Here is a 21,992-nt window from a genome sequence, read left to right on the forward strand (position 1 = left end):
ATTAACCCACGTTTTTAGGAGTGTTAAGTAGTTTTAAGTCTACAGTTCGGCACAGTTTGGCGCTGTTCGGCTTGATTTGTGTGTGGGACGTCTCTTTCAGTGACGGGACTCTGGCCAGTCAGTGGCCAGCAGTCTGACCAATCATCGCATGGTACCTACTTAAGCATGCTTGGAACCTCGCCGGAGCAGGTACTAAAAATAGTACCTGGCACCAAAACGTTTTGCATCACATGCATCTGTGCAATATCATAGTGCATGATTTCCGAAAATATACTATATACTATATTGTACAACGTTGATATCAGCGCGACATCAACTGTTGAGGAATATAATACTGAAAATACTGAAAACAAGAGGGGTGTTCTCTGAAGACACGCTGTTACCTTTGGAACAGGGTAGCTCTGAAAACACTTGCATTAGCACTTGTTACTGGGACTGGGACTTTGCAGCCCTACTTTGTGTAGTGAGCAAAATATATATATATATATATATATTTGTGTTTTGAATAAGTAAACAGAATTGGCAGGAGAAATTTGGGATGACATGAGGCATTTAATAGGGATGCACAATATTGGAATTTTTGCCGATATGGCAATATATTGTATCAGCAGTGCTTGGGCCAATAACTGTTGGTTACTGTGTATATATAAAAGAAAATAAGTGTTGTAGAGGCACAGAAGTCAAGGAGGCAGCAGCAAATTCAAGCCTACTGTTTTAGTCATCAGTCATATCAGAAGGTCCTGACATGCCACTATCCGATAATACTAAAGTTCTTTAGAAGGCATAAAAAGGAAAGTGATCCTTGATGAATTCAGATTAGGACTGCAGCTATTGTTTGATTAATTGATTATAAATTAATCACTAAATTAATCGTCAACTATTTTGATAATCGATTAATTGGATTGAATGTTTTCCTCAATAACTAACAAGTTCTCCGATTTTTCAGCTTGGTTTGTGGACCAAACAAGACATTTGAGAACATCATCATTTTTAGGTTTGGTAAACATTTTTCAACATTTTCTGACATTATTCAAACCAAACAAGTACTCGATCACTTGAGAAAATAATCTACAGATTAAACAATGATGAAAATAATCATTAGTTGCAGGCCGAGCCTAGATTATATTAATGTCTCAATTCCATTTAAATAAGCAAGGGAACAAAAGGATACTGACACATTTTGTGCCTTTCATTTTTTTAATTACAAATGGTGACAAACAATATTAAAGTTTTCTATTACTGTACATTTGTCTCATATTATGCTAACCAGGGAACAACACTCACACACCAATGCTTAGATATAGTTAACAACTAAATTATTCTTGATAGCACACTACACAATAAATAGCAATAAATTACCCTTTTCAATGTGCCTGTGTGATACCTACAGTATTTTGAGAAACTTTTGCCTTGAAGAAAAAGATCAGCTCTAAGTGCCAACCTTGAACTGCATTTTTCTTTTCCATTTTTACATATGATATTAAGAAACTCCCTTAACATAAACTGATTATTCATCTGACAAAAGAAACATAATTTGTATTGTCACCATATTATATACATTTAGTAAGCTGCCCAGAATATATACTCTGTTAATGAACAAAGACCACATTTTTTCTTATTTTAACTTTCACTTTTGCATAAAACCAATATGGATGGTACATCTCCTACTCCTCCTCCTTCACTGTATGAAAATGAATCCAAAATATCCAAGGTACTGGTGTTTCCAGAGACTGCTGGCACTAGTTCAAAAATTTACTTGTCAATTTGAGCTGTAACTTAAAATTGTCTTCTGTTTTGGTAGATTTTGTGTTTCTTTGGGTTTCAACCCTTAGAAACCATCGACTCATCCATCACAGAGTCATTGACATTTACATTAATCATCTCCCTCTGAAACACATATCGACTACTTTCTCTTTTGAAAGTTACTCCCAGTGTTGTAATTCTCATCTGAATGTTTTCGACATATTTACATTTTACTCCACATTATGTGTGGATAGACATTTTTGTCTGGCCTCGGTGTCCTCAAAGGTGACCTTTTTATTTCTCTTGGGGTCAATCCACGAGTTATGTATGACCACATTGTTTGGTGTCGGGTCAGCTTCAAGCACAGACACCACTCTTTTCTTCATCTTGCTCTTCAAAACCTTTTGGAACTTCTGCCGAGTGAAGGCATAGAGGAGTGGGTGAAAGATGGTGGTTCCGTAGGCCATCACCAGGAAGCCCAGCCGAAGGCGGACCATAAAGTCACTGGGCCCGGTGCTAAGGATGATGGTGTTGAGCACAGTTATTGGAGTCCAGCAGAGCAGGAAGGTGGAGATGATGAGGAGAGACATTCTGAAGACTCTTTTCTGTCTCTCCCGCCGTTCTCGATGACGCTTTACTGCGCGTCTCAGAGCAATAATGACGGACACAGAAGCCCGCATGCCCAGAGGTGCACTGCCACCCGCCCTCACTCCTGTGCTGCTCTGTGAAGCATCAGTCGACTCTGCTTGTGTTGCAGTACTCAAAGAGATCGTGTTTTTACTCTTGTGCTTCTTCTTAGGCAGGTTCTGCTGAAAGCGTGTTCCAATGCGAATGTTAAGTGCCTGTAGGATCTTGTAGTAAGTCACCAGCATTACCACTGCTGTGAAAAAGAATATGGGGATCTGTGCAAGCAGGTGATAGTACAAACCCAGCTCTGTGTAGTACTCATTTGTATGAGCCACTGTGACTACTGTAGTCTGGTTCACAAGGTCTGAACCAGAGTTGATGAAGAAGCCTACTTCCATGAAGGGGACCAGGAAACTGAAGAAAGATAAAGCCCAGATAGATCCAAGCAGAGCCACAGCCCGGCCCATTGTGAGCACACGGTTTGCTGGCCGCACTGAGATGTCATAGCGGTCCACAGTGATGGCCAGGACATTGGAAGCAGTAGCAACACTCGCAAAAGAGACACAGGCTTCATGAAAACAGCATATCATGGCTGTGTCTGACCCCAAAGGAAGTAGCACCACCACGGTTGTCAGTGGAATGCAGCATACACATACCTGAAAACAGATCAGAATACATATATAAGTAGCTTGCCAAAGATTTAAATAATGTAACATACCCCTGATTACATTTTTATCCAATTGAACTCAGGGGTTCTAACACTAAATGATTATTTGCCAATTAGCTGTCAAACCGTTGCACTGCTGTCAGTGTGACGTGTGTGTCAAATTAAAGGTTCAGCACAAGACTGTCAGATGGACATTTAAATGACACTTCAGTGGATACACTCCAGCATAAACCTCTCTTGTTCATTCCATGCAGTGCCAGTCATCGCACTAAATGAAAATACCTAGTATACTTCATATATACAGTTGTACATGTGGATGCTCTTGTTAAGTGATACAGTGACATGTGGGCATATAATAACAAAATGATACAACAACACTACAATAATACTACTATATAATACTATATAATAAAACAATAATACTACAAAAACATCTTGTTTTTCTTATCTGACTGTTTGATTTCTTTTATGGCATCGGTCATGATTATCACCTGTGATGTACTGAACTGAAGATTTTCTCACAGGAAGAGAAAGTTGTTGTAGTTGCTTCAAATGAGCACACGACAGATCCTATTTACATGTCTCTTGACTATGCTGTCAGGTGTTGATCACACGGGATAACACGAGAAGGTGACTGGTTGGTTGCGCAATATATCTACAAAAAGACATGAATAACCTTTGGTTTAACAATAGTCCAGTGGAAGGTGCTTAGCAGCAGAATGTCAACAGACACTCACACATGGTGCCTACTTTACTTTACTGGCACACTAAGCTCCATCACTGGTTTCTGCTGCACATTGGTTACTGTGCTACATGAATGCTAGTTGCCTTTTCTCTGTCATTGTGATTTCTGACTGTATTTCCTTATCCTTATGGTCACACAGCATGAAATAAATAACATCCAACAGAAGCAATGCCATTAGAAACTGCCTCATAATCCATATGGCCATGTTTGTCATATTGTTAGTATTAGCAGACATTTTTTTGCCATCACTTCATTTGTCTTTTCAGTTGTTTTATTTCATATTTCATAGGTTCAATGGCTTGTTAACTCATTGTTTTGATGTGTGTAAACTGGTGTTATCAACGGTCTGCTGTAGAGAACCAGTCCTCAGACTGAACTTCTATCTCAAAAACAATATGCACTATACCTCAGTAAGATATGAATAGTTAGCATGTTATTTGTATGGTAGCAGACACCAGACTACATGATGAGTATATCACTGACTGCCAGTTAATGTGGCTTGAGTTAGTCATGCAGTTAGTGGTACTTTCTAGCGGCTGCTTTCAGTTTTGGATACGGTCATGAGATTAGCCAGCTACTGGGTGGACAATGGTAAACTGTATTTATATAGCACTTTTCATGACCAGAAAAGACCGTTTTGGGTGTCTGTTTTGGACAAGCTCATCAGACTAGCCATCTGCCAGGTGGACAATGGTAAATGGTCTGTATTTATGTAGTGCCTTTCTAGACCACTCAAAGCCACTTTACACTACATTGTTTGTCATTCACTCACACTTTCATACAGTGCATGAATGTGCAGCAATAATCACACATTTTTCATAGCCATGCACATGCCATCAGGAGCAACGTAGAATCATGTGTCTTGCCCAAGGACACATCAAAATGTTTACAGAGCTAGGAATTGAACACACAACCTTCTAATTGGAAAACAACTGTACCTCTGAGCCACCTTTGATCCAATATATTGTCTTATCTGGAGGATGTGCTATTGACGTGTGGTACATACGCGCATTACCGAGACATGGATGTGTAATGTAATTTACGTTACATGGACCTCAGCAGGCTGACATACAGTACACTAAAATAATGAACTGGCCCTTTGAGGTATAGCTGATAACAGGTCAGAACTCACCAACACGTCCACCACATGCAGGTTCATGGTGATAATGTTTGATACAGAGCTGATGAGGTTCTGTTTCATGCAGTAGAGGACTAACACAGTGAGGTTGGAGCTCAGGCCCAAAACTATCTCCAAAAGCAGGAAGCCTGTCAGAGAAATCTAGCAAGACAAAGTGAGAGAATATGTGGTCAATGAGAAGATTAATTTATACTTTCTACTGAATAGCAACGGCAACATTCATGTTTGAGAAAAACAAAAAAAAACAAAGATACAAACAAATGTCACTCAGTAGGGGTCAAACTGTGGAATAACTTTAAAATGTTAAAAAAGCAGTTCCGTGAATTGGGTCAAAATATGTATAAGAATGAATATTTATTAGTATATACCTCACTATATATTGTCAGAAATTAAAAAAAGAAAAGTCAATTGAACCATGTTTTTGTAAAAAAGAAATTGAATTCTAAAACAAAATCTGTCATTCAAACTTATCAATTGTATGGTAATTAACAAGGAAATTAAATTACCAGTTCATACATACATTTGATTCACTTGCTTGTAAGCAAACACAATGCTATCATGTTACGCTAATGTGAATTTCCCCACTGTGGAATCAATCAAATGATCTAAAATAATCTAATCTAATCACAAGTAAACAAGTAGATTTTGTCTGAGACTTCTGCCATACCTGGAAGCTGATGGGATAAATATTCTCAGACGAAGTCAAGTCAAGGTCATAGGGGTCAGCAGTGTCAATCACCGTCATGTTGCTCATGGCGGCTGCAAAGATCAGCATTGGAGGTGTGTGCATTATCCTGATGTGAGGAAGTCGCCTGAAGGGCAGGTTGAAAAAGGAAAACTTTAGCTGTTTGCATTACATATCAATGTTTTATGATGTATTTTATTTTAACCAAAGATATACTGTATCCACATGTGTGTATTTGCAGCTGACACTAGTCTTTGACTTTAAAGAAGCAACAGTCAATGAAAAAGTGGATTTACAAAAGTTAAAAGAATGCAAGGTATAAACGGTGCATCATAAATATGTTTTTTATTGTGAACTATATACTATTCCAATCAAAACAAACACTTTTTGTAATTCTGTAAAATATGTATTGCTATATGATGGAATAGTTATTTAACCTACTTACTGTGATAAAAATCACCATGCTTTACTGTTGTTAAACCAAAGAATGATGTGCTGAGCTGAACTTAAAATACTACATATTTATTATTATGTGGCAAATAATAATAATATATACTTGTACTTAAACTGACAGAGAAGAGAACAAAGACAATACCAGGCATGGTTCAATTCAATACAATTCAATTCAATTCAATTCAATTCAATTCAATTCAATTCAATTCAATTCAATTCAATTCAATTCAATTCAATTCAATTATTATAGCGCCAAATCATTTGTTTGCCATTTTTAGGCAAAAAGGAACAAGAGGTCATTATTGTCAAGTTGTGAGACTTGGTTTTCTTGCTGAGCCTAAATACACCAAATACACAAAACACTAGAATATGTGGATAATGGACCTTAGTTTCCCATTAGTTTGGACTAAAGAAAAAACAATTAAATTGGTGATATCAGAGTTAAACTCACCGCTCCCTCCCAGCAGGGTGCTCTCCAGTTTAGCGATCAAAGCGACCACAAGGAACTTGCTTCTTGATTTGTATCATTGTCTGTGAGCACATTGGATTTTGACATGAAACATGAAAAACTCTATCGCGTTGGCAACAGTGGCAGCTTCTTTCAGGCAAAGGGAAGAGTCTGTTTGTGCAACAGCAAAGAAAACACATGCCCTCCCCTCATAGGGGGGCATGTGGTTTGCAGCATCAGTCCAGTGCGTCGTGATCAATGCTTTTCTTTCATTCCAACCTCTGTCTTGTCATTGTCTGTTGTGTTTGAATCACTGCTCATGGTGTCATCCCCGCCTGGAAAATGATGCCAGTGCTGGAACACTATACTCTCAACCTTTCAGGTGTTCTTCACACTCTTGTCTTTATCTCTCTGGAGATGGTGCTTGTCCCGATACAGTCCATGGTACCTTGTCAGGTTTGTGATTTCATATTGGAAGAAAATGGAAGGATGGAAGGTTCCAAACGGCAGGAGGGCATACTTGCTCAATTGTCACAGACACAGATAAAGGTCATGAAGAGTCACTGGTGATCACCCAGAGATGCTCTTGGACATCCAAAGCCTTTGTATTTGCATGTAATCCTTAATTGACTGGAAGAGAAGAATTGATTGAAATGGATTTACGACATGTCCGCTTGTCATCATCATCATCACCATCCCCTTTCCTCGTGCTCTGCCTGGTCGCTTTCCGTTGTTGATCTGCAGAGGTCGAAGGATGGAAGACATTAGTTAAATAGCATAAAAGAAAGGAATTTATCACATTGAAAATGCATAATTTGTTTGTGGATGTGTTTGACAACTCATTTACCATCCCTGTGAGCTGTGTGCCTTTTTCTGTGTGTGCACATGCATGCAGAGTGTGTGTTTAATTGGTTCTGATACTGGCTTTTGGTCTTTGATGGTTCTTGTCATGTGTTCTTCAGCAAATGAGTGTTGAAGAGTGAGCTGGTACTCTGCAGAATGACTTCACAAAGCAGACCACAGGAGTCAGCTGGCTTTTTTTCAGATATGTTATTATTGTATGATTTGGGGCAGGAAAACAAACTCTCAAATATCTTGTTTTGTCCACAAAGCAGAATTATTCAGTTTTAGTTATTACTTTGTTATATGTGACAAAAAAAAAGTTCACAGTTCAAAATACTGATGAACCTCTAACTTAATTATTAAAAAAAAAAAAACACACTTAAGTATTTTGTGGTTAGACTCATTACTGTAAATTTACCATATACAATAAAATATCTTTAACAATGTCATTCACGAGTTCTGAGGAATCCATGCCTTCCAATTTCTGGCCAAATGCCCAGACTCCAGTGCTGCCTTGGACCCAGTTATATAAAATAATAATTTGAAGATAAACCTAGCAGGCATGGGCAAGATGTCAGTTTTGACATTGTAGATTAGGGATGCACAATATTATTGGTAGAATACCAGTATTGCCTTTAAAATGTATTATCGGATATCAGCAAACACACAAAGATCTGCCGTTATGACTAATGACTACAACAGTGGTCAAAATAGGCTGCTACCTCCCTGATTTCTATGCTGGTGCCCTCTATGACATTTTTTTAATTTATTTTTGTTTATGTATTTTCCTCAATTAAGTACATTTTAATTTACTTCTGCTGCGACATTAGTACTACAGAAAAGACTAAATTACCTCTGCAGTTGGGTATAGGAAAAAATGTATATACAGTGGTTAACAAATTCATTGGCCACCACTCAAAGCCACAGCTGCCCTAAATTAACAGCATTGGTAATTACCAAAATATTTTTGTATGTGTCTATAAAGCTCTTTAACAGACATTATACACTGCCTGGCCAAAAAAAAATTTGCCATCTGGATTTAACTGATGAAGTGAAGCGCCCATCATGCCTAGTGCCTACTGAACAAGCCTGTAGGGGAAGTGCTATGATCAGGGGTTGCTGCAGTTGGTCAGGTCTAGGTCCGGCAACATTATGTGCCCAAAGAATGAGGTCAGCCGACTACCTGAATATATTGAATGACCAGATTATTCCATCAATGGATTTTCTCTTCCCTGATGGGCACGGGCATATTCCAAGATGACAATGCCAGGATTCATCGGGCTCAAATTGTGAAAGAGTGGTTCAGGTCCCCATTGAGAATCTTTAGGATGTGCTGGACAAGGCTTTGCACAATGGTCCGACTCTCCCATCATTGAGGGAGAGTCGGACCTACAGGATCTTGCTAAAGCTAAAGGTGGTCCAATCAAATATTAGAGTTTTTTTAGGTGGCGACTTTTTTTTGGCCAGGCAGTGTATTTTTAAAGCTAAATATGAATATTATTGTTATCCATGAATTTTCATATTTACTGTTTTACAAAAAAGTATAGTGAAGCACATTATTATATCTTGATTAAAATGTAAAATTACCCTAGCAACCCAACAAAACATTTACAAATGCAGCAATATATAAACATGAAGCAGTAAAGGTGACACTCAATCAATATTGGTTTACACTTGTTTTTATACAATTTAATGAGTTGGTAACCAATATTTAGAACCAATATGCATTTACAGTAACAAAATAAAAATATTTGTCAAAATAACATACAACTTTAACTTTAATGCCTTTAATGTTTATTAATACCTCAGATTTTACATGAAATTGAAATAAAAATTATTTTTTTTAAAAATGGTGCGTAAACTGTCTCCAATTCTTGAACTGCCCTTTTATGAGCTAAGTGCAAGAAACAATGATAACAATAACAGCCTTTTCTTCTTTGTTCTCTTAACTTTTATATGGACGTTTGGTAACAAATTCTAATTAGCAGAAAGAGACTCCATTTTGTTGTCAGCAGTGGAAGCTACAGCTTAAGAGCAAATGGCCTGGAGCGAGCCACAGTAGCACACTTTATAGTTATAATTAACAATAACGGTGATCCTTAAAATAAAATGCAGACCCAGATAATTGGCAAAATGTCTAATATTGGCCCCCCAATAATTGGTTGACCCCTACTCGGTTTGTTTCAATGTGTAGCTACTTATTCAAGACATTGTCACAGTCACTTTTATTATGATTAAATACCTTTTGAATCTTTTCACACCTTTTAATTTCACATAATGTTTTGTTATTGGTAAAATCGTAGCAATACCCATCCCTAGTTAAAGTAGTAAAGATAAATTGTATCTCTAATATGTCTTTAATTTTAACCATAATTATTTGTGTTATAGCAGAATTTGACCATATTTATTGGCAACTTCATTGTTTCTAACACACCTTAATATCCATTGACCATTACAAAGCCAAAGAAATAAACCAGGTATTACCTGTGTTTTTACAGAATGTACAGTGTATTGTCACCTTTGAGAAGCACAAACTTTTTGAGTCCAGAGAAACAACCTGTGTCCAGCTTTATATCCCGATATATCTTGTATATTGGGATATAGCCTTAAAATATCAAGATGTTATTTATAATCCATATTGGCCGTATGTAATATTGATTAGATTTATATTGTGATATATATCAATATCCTAGGCAATACCCATATCGCTCAGCCCTTGGGCACTGGGTGTAGCCTCCTGAATGATTTTTGCTTAGCCTTCACTGACTTGTTCTTATTTTGTGTCTGCTGTATTATGCATTTCCCGTAATCTTTTTTTTGTGAAGACACATGAGAATGTTCTGTTTAATACATGGCTCAATACAGTTTTTGAACTGCTTGTTTCATATTTGAGCCATGTCTTGTGTTACATTAAATATATCTGTCCTCCAGATGACCTCCCTGTGAGGATAAATGAGTTCTATCTTCTGTCTGGTTTGTTCTGCTCTGCATGAGCTTTCTTACGACAGGAGACTGTCTCTGTGAACTCCGCTCTGCTTTGGGAAGAGCAACGTTTCCTTGCTGTTGTTTGACAACCACTCATTTACTGCAATTAGTCTTCACTTTAAGTAATCTCTTCTAGAAAGTCGTGACTCGTGGGCTCAGCAACATATCGATGTGCTGTGTGTGTTTACCTAAAGCAGAATGTGTTGATTTTTACCCTGCCTCTGTCCAACACATTCACGTTGTCTTGCTCTTAACACTTGATAATTTAATCTGACGCCATGTGTTAGTTTACCTCCAGATGAAATCCGTTCCTCAGTGATCCTTGGGTTTCTCACATTCCCTGTAGTGCTTTTCAATCTCAATCCCCTTAAGGCAGCGTTGCGCCCACAGGTGATAAGCCGGAGGTTTAATTCAGCCGTCCATCATTTATAGATGTTACTCCACCGTATTCAGTTCTTTCACAGTACAAATGTGAACAGCAGATTTCAGCATGTAATCACAGATCCTGGAGAAATGAGAGAAATGAGATATTGACACTGCTGCTCTCTTCTCTCTGCTGTTGGTCTGTTTCTGTCCTGCTTCCTGCCTCTCTCTCTATCTTCCTCCAGTAGCCCTCCTACTCACCCATTGTGCCCTCCCCCCCACCACTCTCTTCTCCTCCTCTTTTTGTTCCTTTTACACCTCTTTGCTTGTCTAATTAGCCCCATAAAGCAGTCTCTTTTCCTTCATGCATGCAAAACACAAATCTCTCTCTTTTGTGTTTCACTTCTTGTTTATGTCTCTTTTCCTCTCAGCCGGCTTCCCACATAAGTCTGTTTGCCCTCATTAAAGAGCGCAGGTGGGAAATGGTGGCCATGACGATACTAATGGTAGCATCCTTCCTCTCAGGACTTTGGGCACTCCCTCCACTGTTTGTGTTTGCATTTCACCTACCGGATGAATACATGCTTAATTGTGCCAATCTGGCTACCATTTTACCAGTAACTGTTTTCCCATTGTTGCTTGGTGAGCTGAAGTGCTAGAAATCCATTAACAAGGGTTACATGGTAGCATTGCTGATCAAAGGAAACAAGATATGACTTCAGAATTGAAATCAGAGCCCATCTGTTCTCTTCTGGGTTATCTGCTGACAAAAAAGAACTTCTAGTTTTATATTTGGGCTCTTCATCTCCCCCATTCTGCCTGTTTATTCTTGTCATCTAAGCAGAGACTCTTATACTGACATGTGCAGCTCAGTGGGGGGCATGTTTTCTCCGAGATCCAAGTATCAGTAAGGAGAGGGAGAAAAAGATATGATTGTAGATGTTTCTTTCTTGAGACAGGTCACAGACCAAGATAGAAATGACAGATTTGATGTGTGAGAGGCAAGTTTCACACCTTAAATTGCTGTAAGCTCAATTTATTGCAGTAGAAAATATGTATAAACCAAAAGGCTGTTTGCTTTTATCACGTCTCCAGTTGTGCTATTCTAAACAGAAATGCGTGTGATTGAAAGTAAGTGCACCGCTTTCTCAACGTGAGTGCTTATTTTATTAAAGAGCAGTCATGAACTTTGATTGCACTCCGATCATGCAAGTGCAGTTACCTTGTTAAATCAAATAATGACCACTCAAATGGTTTTACACTCAGTCACATTCACACCACCATGTATTAGTATTCTATCCAAGGACGCATGAGTCAGATTAAGGATTGAACTACTGACCCTCCAATTAGCAGATAACCCACACCACCTCCAGACTCTCAGCTGCGCCATTAAAAGTTTGTTGTTGTGAAAAACATTCAGTGGCAATTACAAAATATTCAAATAGCTTTTATATTTGGAAAACAGCAACGTCAACGCGAGCAAATTCAAGAAAAATGTATACATTTTGAAAAGGTTATGTGAGGGTATGACACACTTTGGCTATGGTTATTCTTTTTACTTGTTCAGAATCGGCTGGATGTTTATTAAAGTGGTGCAATGTGTGCTGGTCAGCTGCTGTTCCATTTCCTTTAACTCGGGGTGACAGCGGTTGCGTCCTTGCATTTTCTAAAAATTGCACAGCATGCATATTGTCTGGGTCTTGTCAAGCTGCTTTTCCCCCAGTACACTGTAGAATCCAAAGTGTACTCAGATGTTCGCTTGCTGCTCCATGCTAACACTGCTAACTCTGAGCAGAGCACTGTTTGAGAAGTTGCTTTTAAAAAGTGGTGTTTGCTCGTTACTCTTTACTTTTTGAACAAAGTAGTCTGTTAATTTACTTAGTTACCCTCTATGGAAAGTAACTTTTTATATTACTTGTTACCCTTACGTTACATTACCTTTACGGTACCTTTGCTCTTCATTCTACTAGCCTTTGGCACGTACCGTGTGAAAAGAGCGCCTGTGACTACTGTTTAAGTAACGTTGTGCCTAATTGAAAAAGGAACTACGTTTCGTTACCAAATTTTCAGTTAAATTTTTACTCGGGGAAAAAGTAGTTACTTTACGGTAATACATTACACAACACTGGCGTAGAGCTAGCTCGCTGATGCAGTGCTCACTGTTGTGCTGTTGCAGGAGAGAGTGTCTGCGTTTACGTTAGTGATCGTAAACTAAATCAACATTTTTGACGTTTTTGAATCAATTTAGAATCTTTGATGATAAGAATCATGATTTATTGACACCTCTAGGTATTGGTATCGACCACAAAAATTGAACCATGAATGCACACATGATTCCCAAATAAGATTTTTGAAAAGGAATATAAAATCTACTTTTTGTGTAAAACACTTACTGTGCTCTGAGGAAAGACCTTTTTTCCAGCCAGTCTACAGGAAGCTATTGCTGCTTTTCAGTAAATGTCTTGTTAACTGTAGAAAAAATGGATGATTATAACCTACTGTGCTTGTTGCCACAAATGTAGTGACACCTCAAAGAACATGACAAAATGGCGTTTTCCTTGTCGTAATGACACCTAATCTTTGATAGAGATCAGTTTGGTACAGAGCACAAAAGCACAAGTCACTTTGAAAAAAGGTGTTTCTTGTTTATATCCTATGGCCAGCATGTTAAAAGGAATTAATACGATAAAAATGGGTGAAGAAGAAAACAGGTATAATAAAATGTAAACAACAGTCTTTCTGATATTCAGTGATGATCACATTTGCATCAAACAGAATGTAAAATGTATTTTTCATTGTGCCTTTAAGAAAATGCACATGGTGTCATTTCATAGTTTACAATAGTGGTGGTGATACAGTGCAGCCTGACAGTCTCTGTGCTTCTTTATGCATGCTCTGTTTAAGAAGCTGCAGACATTCTTTCTCTTGAAAGCCAAAAAACACAACTTCCTGCATAAAAAAAAAATCCTCTGGTAGAGCAGTCTGTTTTGTGTTGTCACATGGCTCATAAATATTTGTCAGACAATGTGTGTTCTTGAGCTTAAAGAAAGAATCAAACAAAAATTGCATAAGCTATAGTCACATGCAAGCATTGAATTTGGTTTTGGGGGAGAGAGTAGAGCTATTTTTGGTTTAGGTCAGTTTATTTTGTTTTATTGGCCATTCAATTTTATTTTTTTTACAACTTTATATTCAGCAGAGAAGCATATGAAACATTTGACCAATTCAGCCTTCAGTACTGTGAATTGTCTTCATTATCACTTCAACTGTTGATCAATTGATTAGTTGTTTGGTCCGTATACTCAGACCCGTAGCCAGACCTCAGTCTTAAGGTGGGCATATGAAATGCATGGGGGCGCGCCATTATTAACCTACAGTACGTATATTTTTTATTATCCTATACTCTATTCGCGCAGCATGTAATCATCAAGTTAAACATAACCAACAGCAATATGACCAGGTATAGCGTACAACCAGTGTGTAATTTGTAAATCATAAGGTGCTGGAACGCAAAGTATACAAATGACAGTGCAGGGATGACGAGACGGACACAGGTCCCGGAACGCATACAGAAAACGGTGCTGAATAACAACACACAAATGCCCACTTACAATGCTGTGGGACTTACAAACCTCTGTTTAAAATAATATCCATGGTATAAATGTTATGACAATAATGTACAATAATTAAATGCCCACATCACCACTAGTGGGACCATAGGCGTCAGATATGCCGGGGACATGTCCCCAGCACTATTTATGATCAACAATTTTGACCCCACAACTTCTAAAAAATTTTAACTAGCGCAAATAATGTAGAGAAATACCATAGTGGTAATTTTGAATGTTCATAAATTATTTGCATATCATTTCCATAATCAAAGTACAAAGTGAAAATAAATAGATGTGTAATGTGAATACCGGTGATGAGGAAGCAAACTGTGAATTCTAACAAGTGAGAAAATGTGTTTATTTATGAACAGAAATTGAATCCGCTCTTGAAATTACAGCTAAACCCCCTTTTTTTTTCTTTTTTTTTTTTTAAGTCATTTATAACTCAATAGAAATTAACTATTTCTTTAAACTTAAAACTTTAAATTTTATTAACATATGTATGTCAAATCATTTCACTTCTCTCTTGCCACTGCTGTCGGGGCTCGTGCACCACAACGGGGTTTTGCACTCATGTGGACAGAACGCAGTTCAGTTGCAAGGCGCACGAAGAGGTTTCTGCGTGTCATCCACACATGTTTTTTATAAAGAACTGAGGCATTTATTTAACTTAATTTATTAATTTATTTTTTATTAAAATATACAGTACAATGTGGAAATAGCTATATTACAGCATTCTAGAGTAGTGTTTGTGTATATATATGTATTTATGTACGTATTATATTTGAATACAGATACAATGACTGTGCGACTTTAATATAAATCTAAAATTCAAAGTTAAAATAAATAAAACATTAACAATAGACAAACTTTTAAACTGTCAGGTCAAAACGTTTACATTAAAAACAAAATAACACATCAACAACAAATCTATCGATCACACCAAGCATCTAAGGACAGCAACGTCTGAGCCAGTGGATCATTTCATCGATACAGGCCGAGATAACGCTGCCCTGCGCCAGGCACTGTGAGCGCCAAGTGTCCGCAGAGGCGGAGCTGATCACCTCCAACAAACGTCGCTGCCAAACTATAAATACGTCACATTTGAATTCTAAAAGACTAATTTCTCACCTCAAATGATCTTAAAACTGCGTTCCGGGACACAGAAAAATATTTATTTCAGATCTATATTTGTATTATCTGCTGCTATGTTCCACTGAAATGCATTCTGGGACACATAGCTTTCCCAAGTACACTCCACCCGATGTATACTTGGTAAAATGGGCGGAGCAAGAACACTTTCGGGTTTGAGAACCGTACTCGCTGTTCACAGACTTGAGAATTGGAAAAGAACTTGGACTGAGGCTGTACGGGAGTACGCAAGTACGGACAAGTACGCACATGTATGGATATTGAGAAACGGCCACTGTCTGTCTTCTGTATTTCCTTCAGCTAACGGCAACTCACAGTTTTTTTAAAAGCCTACAAAGTTCACTGAAACTAATCTGATTCACACGTTAAAGTAAATGACTTGGATAAATTAACTACTGTTTTTAGCCTCTCTGATAAGTAAGATGCAGATACCTCCATCACCAAGGTGATGCTGAAGGGGAGAACAAACTACCATGCTACAACTTTGAATGCTGTAATAATTGTTATGTCATAAAGTATTATTCGCACATGGTTATCTTTGAATATCGCTTATATTCTTGTCATTGCCCAATGAAGAATGAGCTGGATCATTTTCCCCCCTGCACTGAAAGTGGGCACATCTGTCTCACAGCAAATTATATCCCCCAGGAAAAAAACACACAAGAAGTCTATTTTAGCCATCTAACGTCTAAAGCACACAGAATGTACACTCAGTGTCTAAAGCCACTTTTAGTTTAACTATTGAAAAAATATTGCTGTATTAAGTAAAAGACAATTGATACTTTCTATGTCCACAAGTCAGCTGGGTCCATCATGACCCTCTTCTTCTATCGGCTTCTCCCTTTAGGGGTCCTCCTTCACAACATCCATAAACCTTTTCTGTGATCTTTGTGGCCTCTTTTCCACCATCTTCAACATCCTTTGTCCAATATAATCACTATCCCTCCTCTGCACAAGACCTAACCATCTCATCTTTGCCTTTCTTACTATTTCCAAACCGTTCAACCTGAGCAGTACTGTCCATCCTGGCCACTCCCAAGGAAAATCTCTGCATCTTCAGCTCTCCCACCCCCAGCTCCTGTCTTTTAGATCCTGCCACTGTTGATCAGTGTTGATCAGTCACAGTGACTGATCAACTTTTTATTATCAAGCAAATAATTCTACTCATGCCCATCTGAGTATGGGTGAACCCTATCTACCAACCATATAAAGTCTGTATTAAACACTGTTGTTTGAGTTTCACAGTTTTTTTTCTTTTCCTGGTCTCCTCAGAAATATGTTCCTTAATCTACAATATTATTGAAGTAAATGCAGCAATGTACCAAAGTTAGGTACCTAGAGCTTTCTACCAATACCTGCCCCTGCGCTATTTCTTGGTTAACCACATATCCACTGGCTTTACTGCAGCCCACCCTTCTATATTATATGCAACTCTATGTAACTCTTCATAACATCTACCCTTCCCAAGGTTCACATAGGCTGTGTTTCCAGCGAGTGAAAGCAGTACTGTATGTATTTTCTTTGCATTTCCGGAGTAGTACCATAATAACCAGCCCCAACTGTTCCATTAACCTCTTTCATACGAGAGCCCCCGTACAGTTGGCAGCGCAAAATGGGTGGTGATACAGGTGATCTCTGCACACAGTAGGAAGCACCAATCCTAACATGTAGCATACCAAAATGACGTGAAGAAACTCAGCTTAAAGCCTCTACCAGCATTGCCACCTAAATGAAACAAAAGTCAAACCCCAAGTAATTATATGGGCATATAACAAAAATGTGAAAACAGTGTATGTCCACTTCCAGGTGTCAAGATATCATGTGAAAGCAGATTCTGCTGATTACAAAGATGTATGCCTCATCAATGTGTGACGAAAACGCCGCAAGCTAGAAGCCAGACAGTACCAAAACCGAGTTTGCAAAATCATAAAGTATGTCTTTCGTTGGCTGTTACGTGGTCAAAAATCTCTCAAAAATCAATTTCCTGCTAGAAAAAACGCTGCTAATGTCAACCCCTCAGCAATCAGCAAGTTCCTGGTTGTTTACATAAAGACAGATGTGTTTTAGAGTGGAGTATGTGTTCTTTGTTCGATATACTATACACAGTGGGTTGCATAAATATCCGCACCCCTTTAACTTTTCAAATTTATTCATGCTGTTGAACTTTTTTCATAAATACAAAACTGAAAAGTGGGGTGTGCAAAAGTATCTACCCCCTGAGTCAATACTTTGTGGAACCGCCTTTTGCTGGAATTACAGCTGCACGTCTGTTTGGGTATGTCTCTGCCAGCCTTGCACATCTTGAGACTGGAAGTTTTACCCATTCTTCTTTGCAAAACAGCTCAAGCTCAGTTAGATTAGATGGTGAGTGCTTGTGAACTGCAGTTTTCAGATCTTTCCACAGATTCTCAATTGGATTTAGGTCTGGGCTTTGACTTGGCCATCTAACACATGGATATTTTTAGCTTTCAACCATTCCATTGTTGCCCTGGCTTTATGTTTAGGGTCATTGCCTTGGAAGGTGAACCTCCACCCCAGTCTCAAGTCCTTTGCAGATTCCAACAAGTTTTCATCCAAGATTGCCCTGTATTTGGCTCCATCCATCTTCCCATCAACTCTAACCAGCTTCCCTGTCTCTGCTGAAGAGAAGCACCCCCAGAGCATGTGCAGTGTTTATTTTACAGCAAACATAGCGTTTTGTATTTTGGCCAAAAAGTTAAATTTTGGTCTCATCTGACCAAAGCACCTTCTTCCACATGTTTGCTGTATCACCCATGTGGCTTCTGGCAAACTGAAAACGGAACTTCTTATGTGTTTCTTTAAAGAATGGCTTTCTTCTAGCCACTCCTCCATAAATGCCAGATTTGTGCAGTGTACGACTAATTGTTGACCTGTGGACAGGTTCCCCCACCTGAGCTGTGGCTCTCTGCAGTTCATCCAAGGTCATCATGGGCTTCTTTGTTACAGCTCTGATCAGTCCTCTCCTTGTTCGGCCAGTATGTTTAGGAGGACGGCCCTGTCTTGGTAGGTTTGCAGTGATGCCATACTCGTTCCATTTCTGGATAGTGTATTTAACACTACTCCGAGAGATGTTCAAAGCTTTGGAAATCTTCTTATTGCCTAAACCAGCTTTATACTTCTCCACAACCTTATCCCGGACCTGTCTGGTGTGTTCCTTGGACTTCATGATGCTGTCTGCGCCCCAATATTCTCTAAACAGACCTCTGAGACCATCACAGAGCAGCTGTATTTGAACTGAGATTAGATTACACACAGAATCAAAATCATGTAAAAATTTCATTTCACTTCATGATTGTGTGTTCCTTAGTGTGTCTTTCACATGAAATTTCAATTAAATATATTTATGTTTGTGGTCCCAGCATGGCAAAATGTCAAAAAGTTGAAGGAGTGCAGATATTTATGCAACCCACTGTATGGATTTACTTCCTTCTGGTCCATCATTGGTGTTTTTAGGGGGAATTTTGGTGCCACCCCCCAATTCCACTGACTGTGATTGATCGATAGAGGTGTCAATCATCCAAATCGAACATTGGGTTGCTAAGATATTTGCATGCATAGACCCTCAGTCTACTCCAGCCTCATTTCACTTTTACTCATGGTTGTGCACACAGTTGATCACGTCTGAGGCATGTTACACCGTTTTTTGAGATGAAACTTTAGAATTAGTGAGATTAGTTATTAGTGATCAAGGAAATTATTCAACAGATGCACTCTGTATGCTTGCGGTGCTAACGAGTGATGATAATGATGACCATGCCAGCTTCATCTACCACTTCTGTACGGTGGCCGACAGGGGCAAACGCACTGCAACAACCCAAAACACCTGCAGGAGGAGAAACAAGCTGCATATTCACAAACGCTGCAGATTCCCAAAACACCGGCAACTCCCAAAACTATATGCAGCTTGTTTCTCCTCCTGCATGTGTTTTGGGTCGTTGCAGTGCATTTGCCCCTGTCGGCCAACATACTTCTGACCCATTTACTGGTATTCCTATAGCCAAGTGCTGTACATCTGCTCCAGCATCTCTCCCTCATCTTTGTATATATATTTATATTAGAACTTTTTTGCTAGTAAGAAATATATTCCCTTTCGAGTCAAATTTCATTTATCTTGTATGGTCTTAGTTGAATAGGGAAAATCTGCAGAGTTCTGGGTGAATTTTCAAAATAAGTCAAAATAAGTTGAATTTGGATGGATCCATAACCATAGTGATAAATCAGTGAAATATAATTAGTATTCCAGTCTGGAACCTGAGAAAGGTGAAATGGTACATATGGTGCTACAAACCGAGCAGGGACAAAAAGAGCTGCTGGATGTCTTCCATTGTTGTCTGTTGTGTCGCGTTCGATGTCGTCGTTCGCTGTCATCATACTGCAATGAATGTCATGCTACGTATCTCACTGATGGTGCCATCGGGCAGCATCAGTACCCTACCAAGTAAAGGTACTATTCTGTATTGGTTCATATTACGGTTGTGATGATGCTTCTTTATAGTTATGGAAGATATTTCCACCACTAACTCATTTAAAGACCAAAACATCTGTGCTTGTGTATCCCCCCACCATATTATGACACCAAGAACCAAATTCTGATTTTCCCCTCTCTCTTAACACACACAAGCATATATGAACAAGCAAAGCGATGCTGGGCTCAGCTGTTCCATCGTGGTCTCTGGCAGGCTTTGCACTTGGGTTGAGGCTTTGAGCGGATTGCTTTTGTATTTAATATGGCTTCTGTCCAATTCCTCAACCCCTGTGTACCCCAGTGTGCCACCTGCCTGATAATATGCTTCATCTCTATGTGTCTCTGGGAAGAATAGACATGCAGCTCCAGACAAATGGCAAATCTAAAATGGTGTGATATCTGTCCTAACACCCCACAATTCAACACCTTTCCTCTCACAACCAGAGCCTGGTTTTCATTTGTCTTTTGATCCTCCTGTTTTATAAAACAGCTATCAGAAATATGCTAATACTCAGTGTGCAATTCAAATCAGTATTGTAGCGTAAAGGACATTATAAATGACATAAATGACATAGCTGCCATCTGCCTTGTTCAGATAGATACAGTAGATAGATATTAAGGTAGCAAAAAACACTATAAATTTGTATGTATGTATGTATGCATATATATGTATGTATTTCTGTGTGTATATATATGTAAACATAAATACATACATATATATGTATATGCACAAATATATGTGTTTATATATATATGTAAACATAAATACATACATATATATGTATATGCACAAATATATGTGTTTATATATATATATATATATGTATATATATATATATATGTATAGAAAAATTAACATCCGCAGGTTGGAAAAAGTCCATGCTTCAAGCGAGTTCGACAAACAACAACAACAAGAGTTTTGTACAAAAACAGGACATTAAAGAGTGAATAATTATAAATTTATTGAATAAAAAAAAAAAAGTTAACAGTAGGCGTAATCCACATGCATGTTTGATTGCATATGTAGAATCTGAGTGATCAGCAGCAGACATCACAGCACAAAAAGAAGAGCTGAAAGGGTTTTCACCACAATAATTTCCATCTCTGAATTCCTGACATCTTTCTCAGGAAGGTAGCAGCTGCATTATGGATAAAGGAACACTCAGTTAAAGCGTTTCTGGGATCGTTGACCGTAGACCAATTTAGTTAATATAAGCTGCTGCTGCCGCCGCCGCTGCCGCCGCCGCTGCCGCTGCCGCTGCTGCTGCCACTGCTGCTGCCACTGCTGCTGCACTGAGTTTGTCTTACCCTGTTTCTGGCAAGCAACTGTTGCCATGGTTACTGGTTGTGTTGTTTCCAGACATGTGCAGTGTAAATGACAATCAATATGCACACAGTGAACTGCCACACATGTACTAAAGCTAGCTCAGCTAGTGTAACTGAACCTCACCTGAAACGGAAATTCATATTTGTCAGAACCCAACCCAACTCATAAGGTTCTGCCAGGTCATGATAAGCTGTGGTTGTATCCACACTCTTGATTGAGCTTACCACTGCTCAAAATGTATAGTTAGTATAAGAAAGGGCTGGGGTACCCAACCCCCATTGCTCCCCGGTCGCTACTCAGTGTGGAAGCCCACTGCTCCTAATTCTAGGATGGTCAAATGCAGAGGAATACGAGCGTAGCATAGCGTGTAGCCGGCTATCGCTAATGCTAAACAACAAAACAAGCACACCAAGACAGTTTTATGGTTTATAAAAATTGTAATATACGTATTGTTGGCTCTGCTCCTTCCTTTAGGTGAGGTTTGGTGCTATTATATTGCTACTTTCAACCATAAAAGAAGAAGAAGAACTACTCTTGTTGTATATGCTGAGCTTATTGGTTGTACAGAGCTCAGCAGCTACAGCGAGAGTAGTTCTTCTAAGGTTGGAAGTACGTCACCAGATGTGCCCGGACTAGGAGGCGCTGCTGTTTAGAGGAGTGGTAAAATTCGCCAGTGACGTAACTAGTCAACTGAAGTGCCGTTCCACTCCGAAGAGCTC

The 21,992-nt window shown here is 38.7% G+C and overlaps 2 protein-coding genes across 2 annotated transcripts in view; one reads left to right on the forward strand and one right to left on the reverse strand.

Annotated features, from left to right (window-relative positions):
• Window positions 1-21,992, forward strand: part of cog5 (component of oligomeric golgi complex 5) — a 63,941-nt gene that overhangs the window by 11,204 nt on the left and 30,745 nt on the right. The gene's annotated exons all lie outside the window — the stretch shown is intronic.
• Window positions 1,123-11,118, reverse strand: LOC122765838 (G-protein coupled receptor 22-like). The gene is made up of 5 exons (XM_044020278.1): window positions 10,627-11,118; window positions 6,510-7,244; window positions 5,588-5,732; window positions 4,915-5,061; window positions 1,123-3,026 (listed from the first exon to the last, which is right to left on the reverse strand). Exons 3-5 carry the CDS (start codon window positions 5,708-5,710, stop codon window positions 1,974-1,976), a joined length of 1,323 nt encoding a protein of 440 aa, XP_043876213.1. The 5' UTR covers window positions 5,711-5,732; window positions 6,510-7,244; window positions 10,627-11,118; the 3' UTR covers window positions 1,123-1,973.

This window comes from Solea senegalensis, linkage group LG3 (genome assembly GCF_019176455.1).
Source record: "Solea senegalensis isolate Sse05_10M linkage group LG3, IFAPA_SoseM_1, whole genome shotgun sequence".
NCBI classification, from domain to species: domain Eukaryota; kingdom Metazoa; phylum Chordata; class Actinopteri; order Pleuronectiformes; family Soleidae; genus Solea; species Solea senegalensis.

Excerpts from the sequence above, each read along its gene's own strand:
- LOC122765838 (XM_044020278.1), bottom strand. The coding sequence starts at position 5,710 with ATGCACACACCTCCAATGCTGATCTTTGCAGCCGCCATGAGCAACATG. Across the intron at positions 5,062-5,587 it reads TTTATCCCATCAGCTTCCAG|ATTTCTCTGACAGGCTTCCT; the intron begins GTATGGCAGAAG and ends TTGTCTTGCTAG. Across the intron at positions 3,027-4,914 it reads TGCATGTGGTGGACGTGTTG|GTATGTGTATGCTGCATTCC; the intron begins GTGAGTTCTGAC and ends ATCTGTTTTCAG.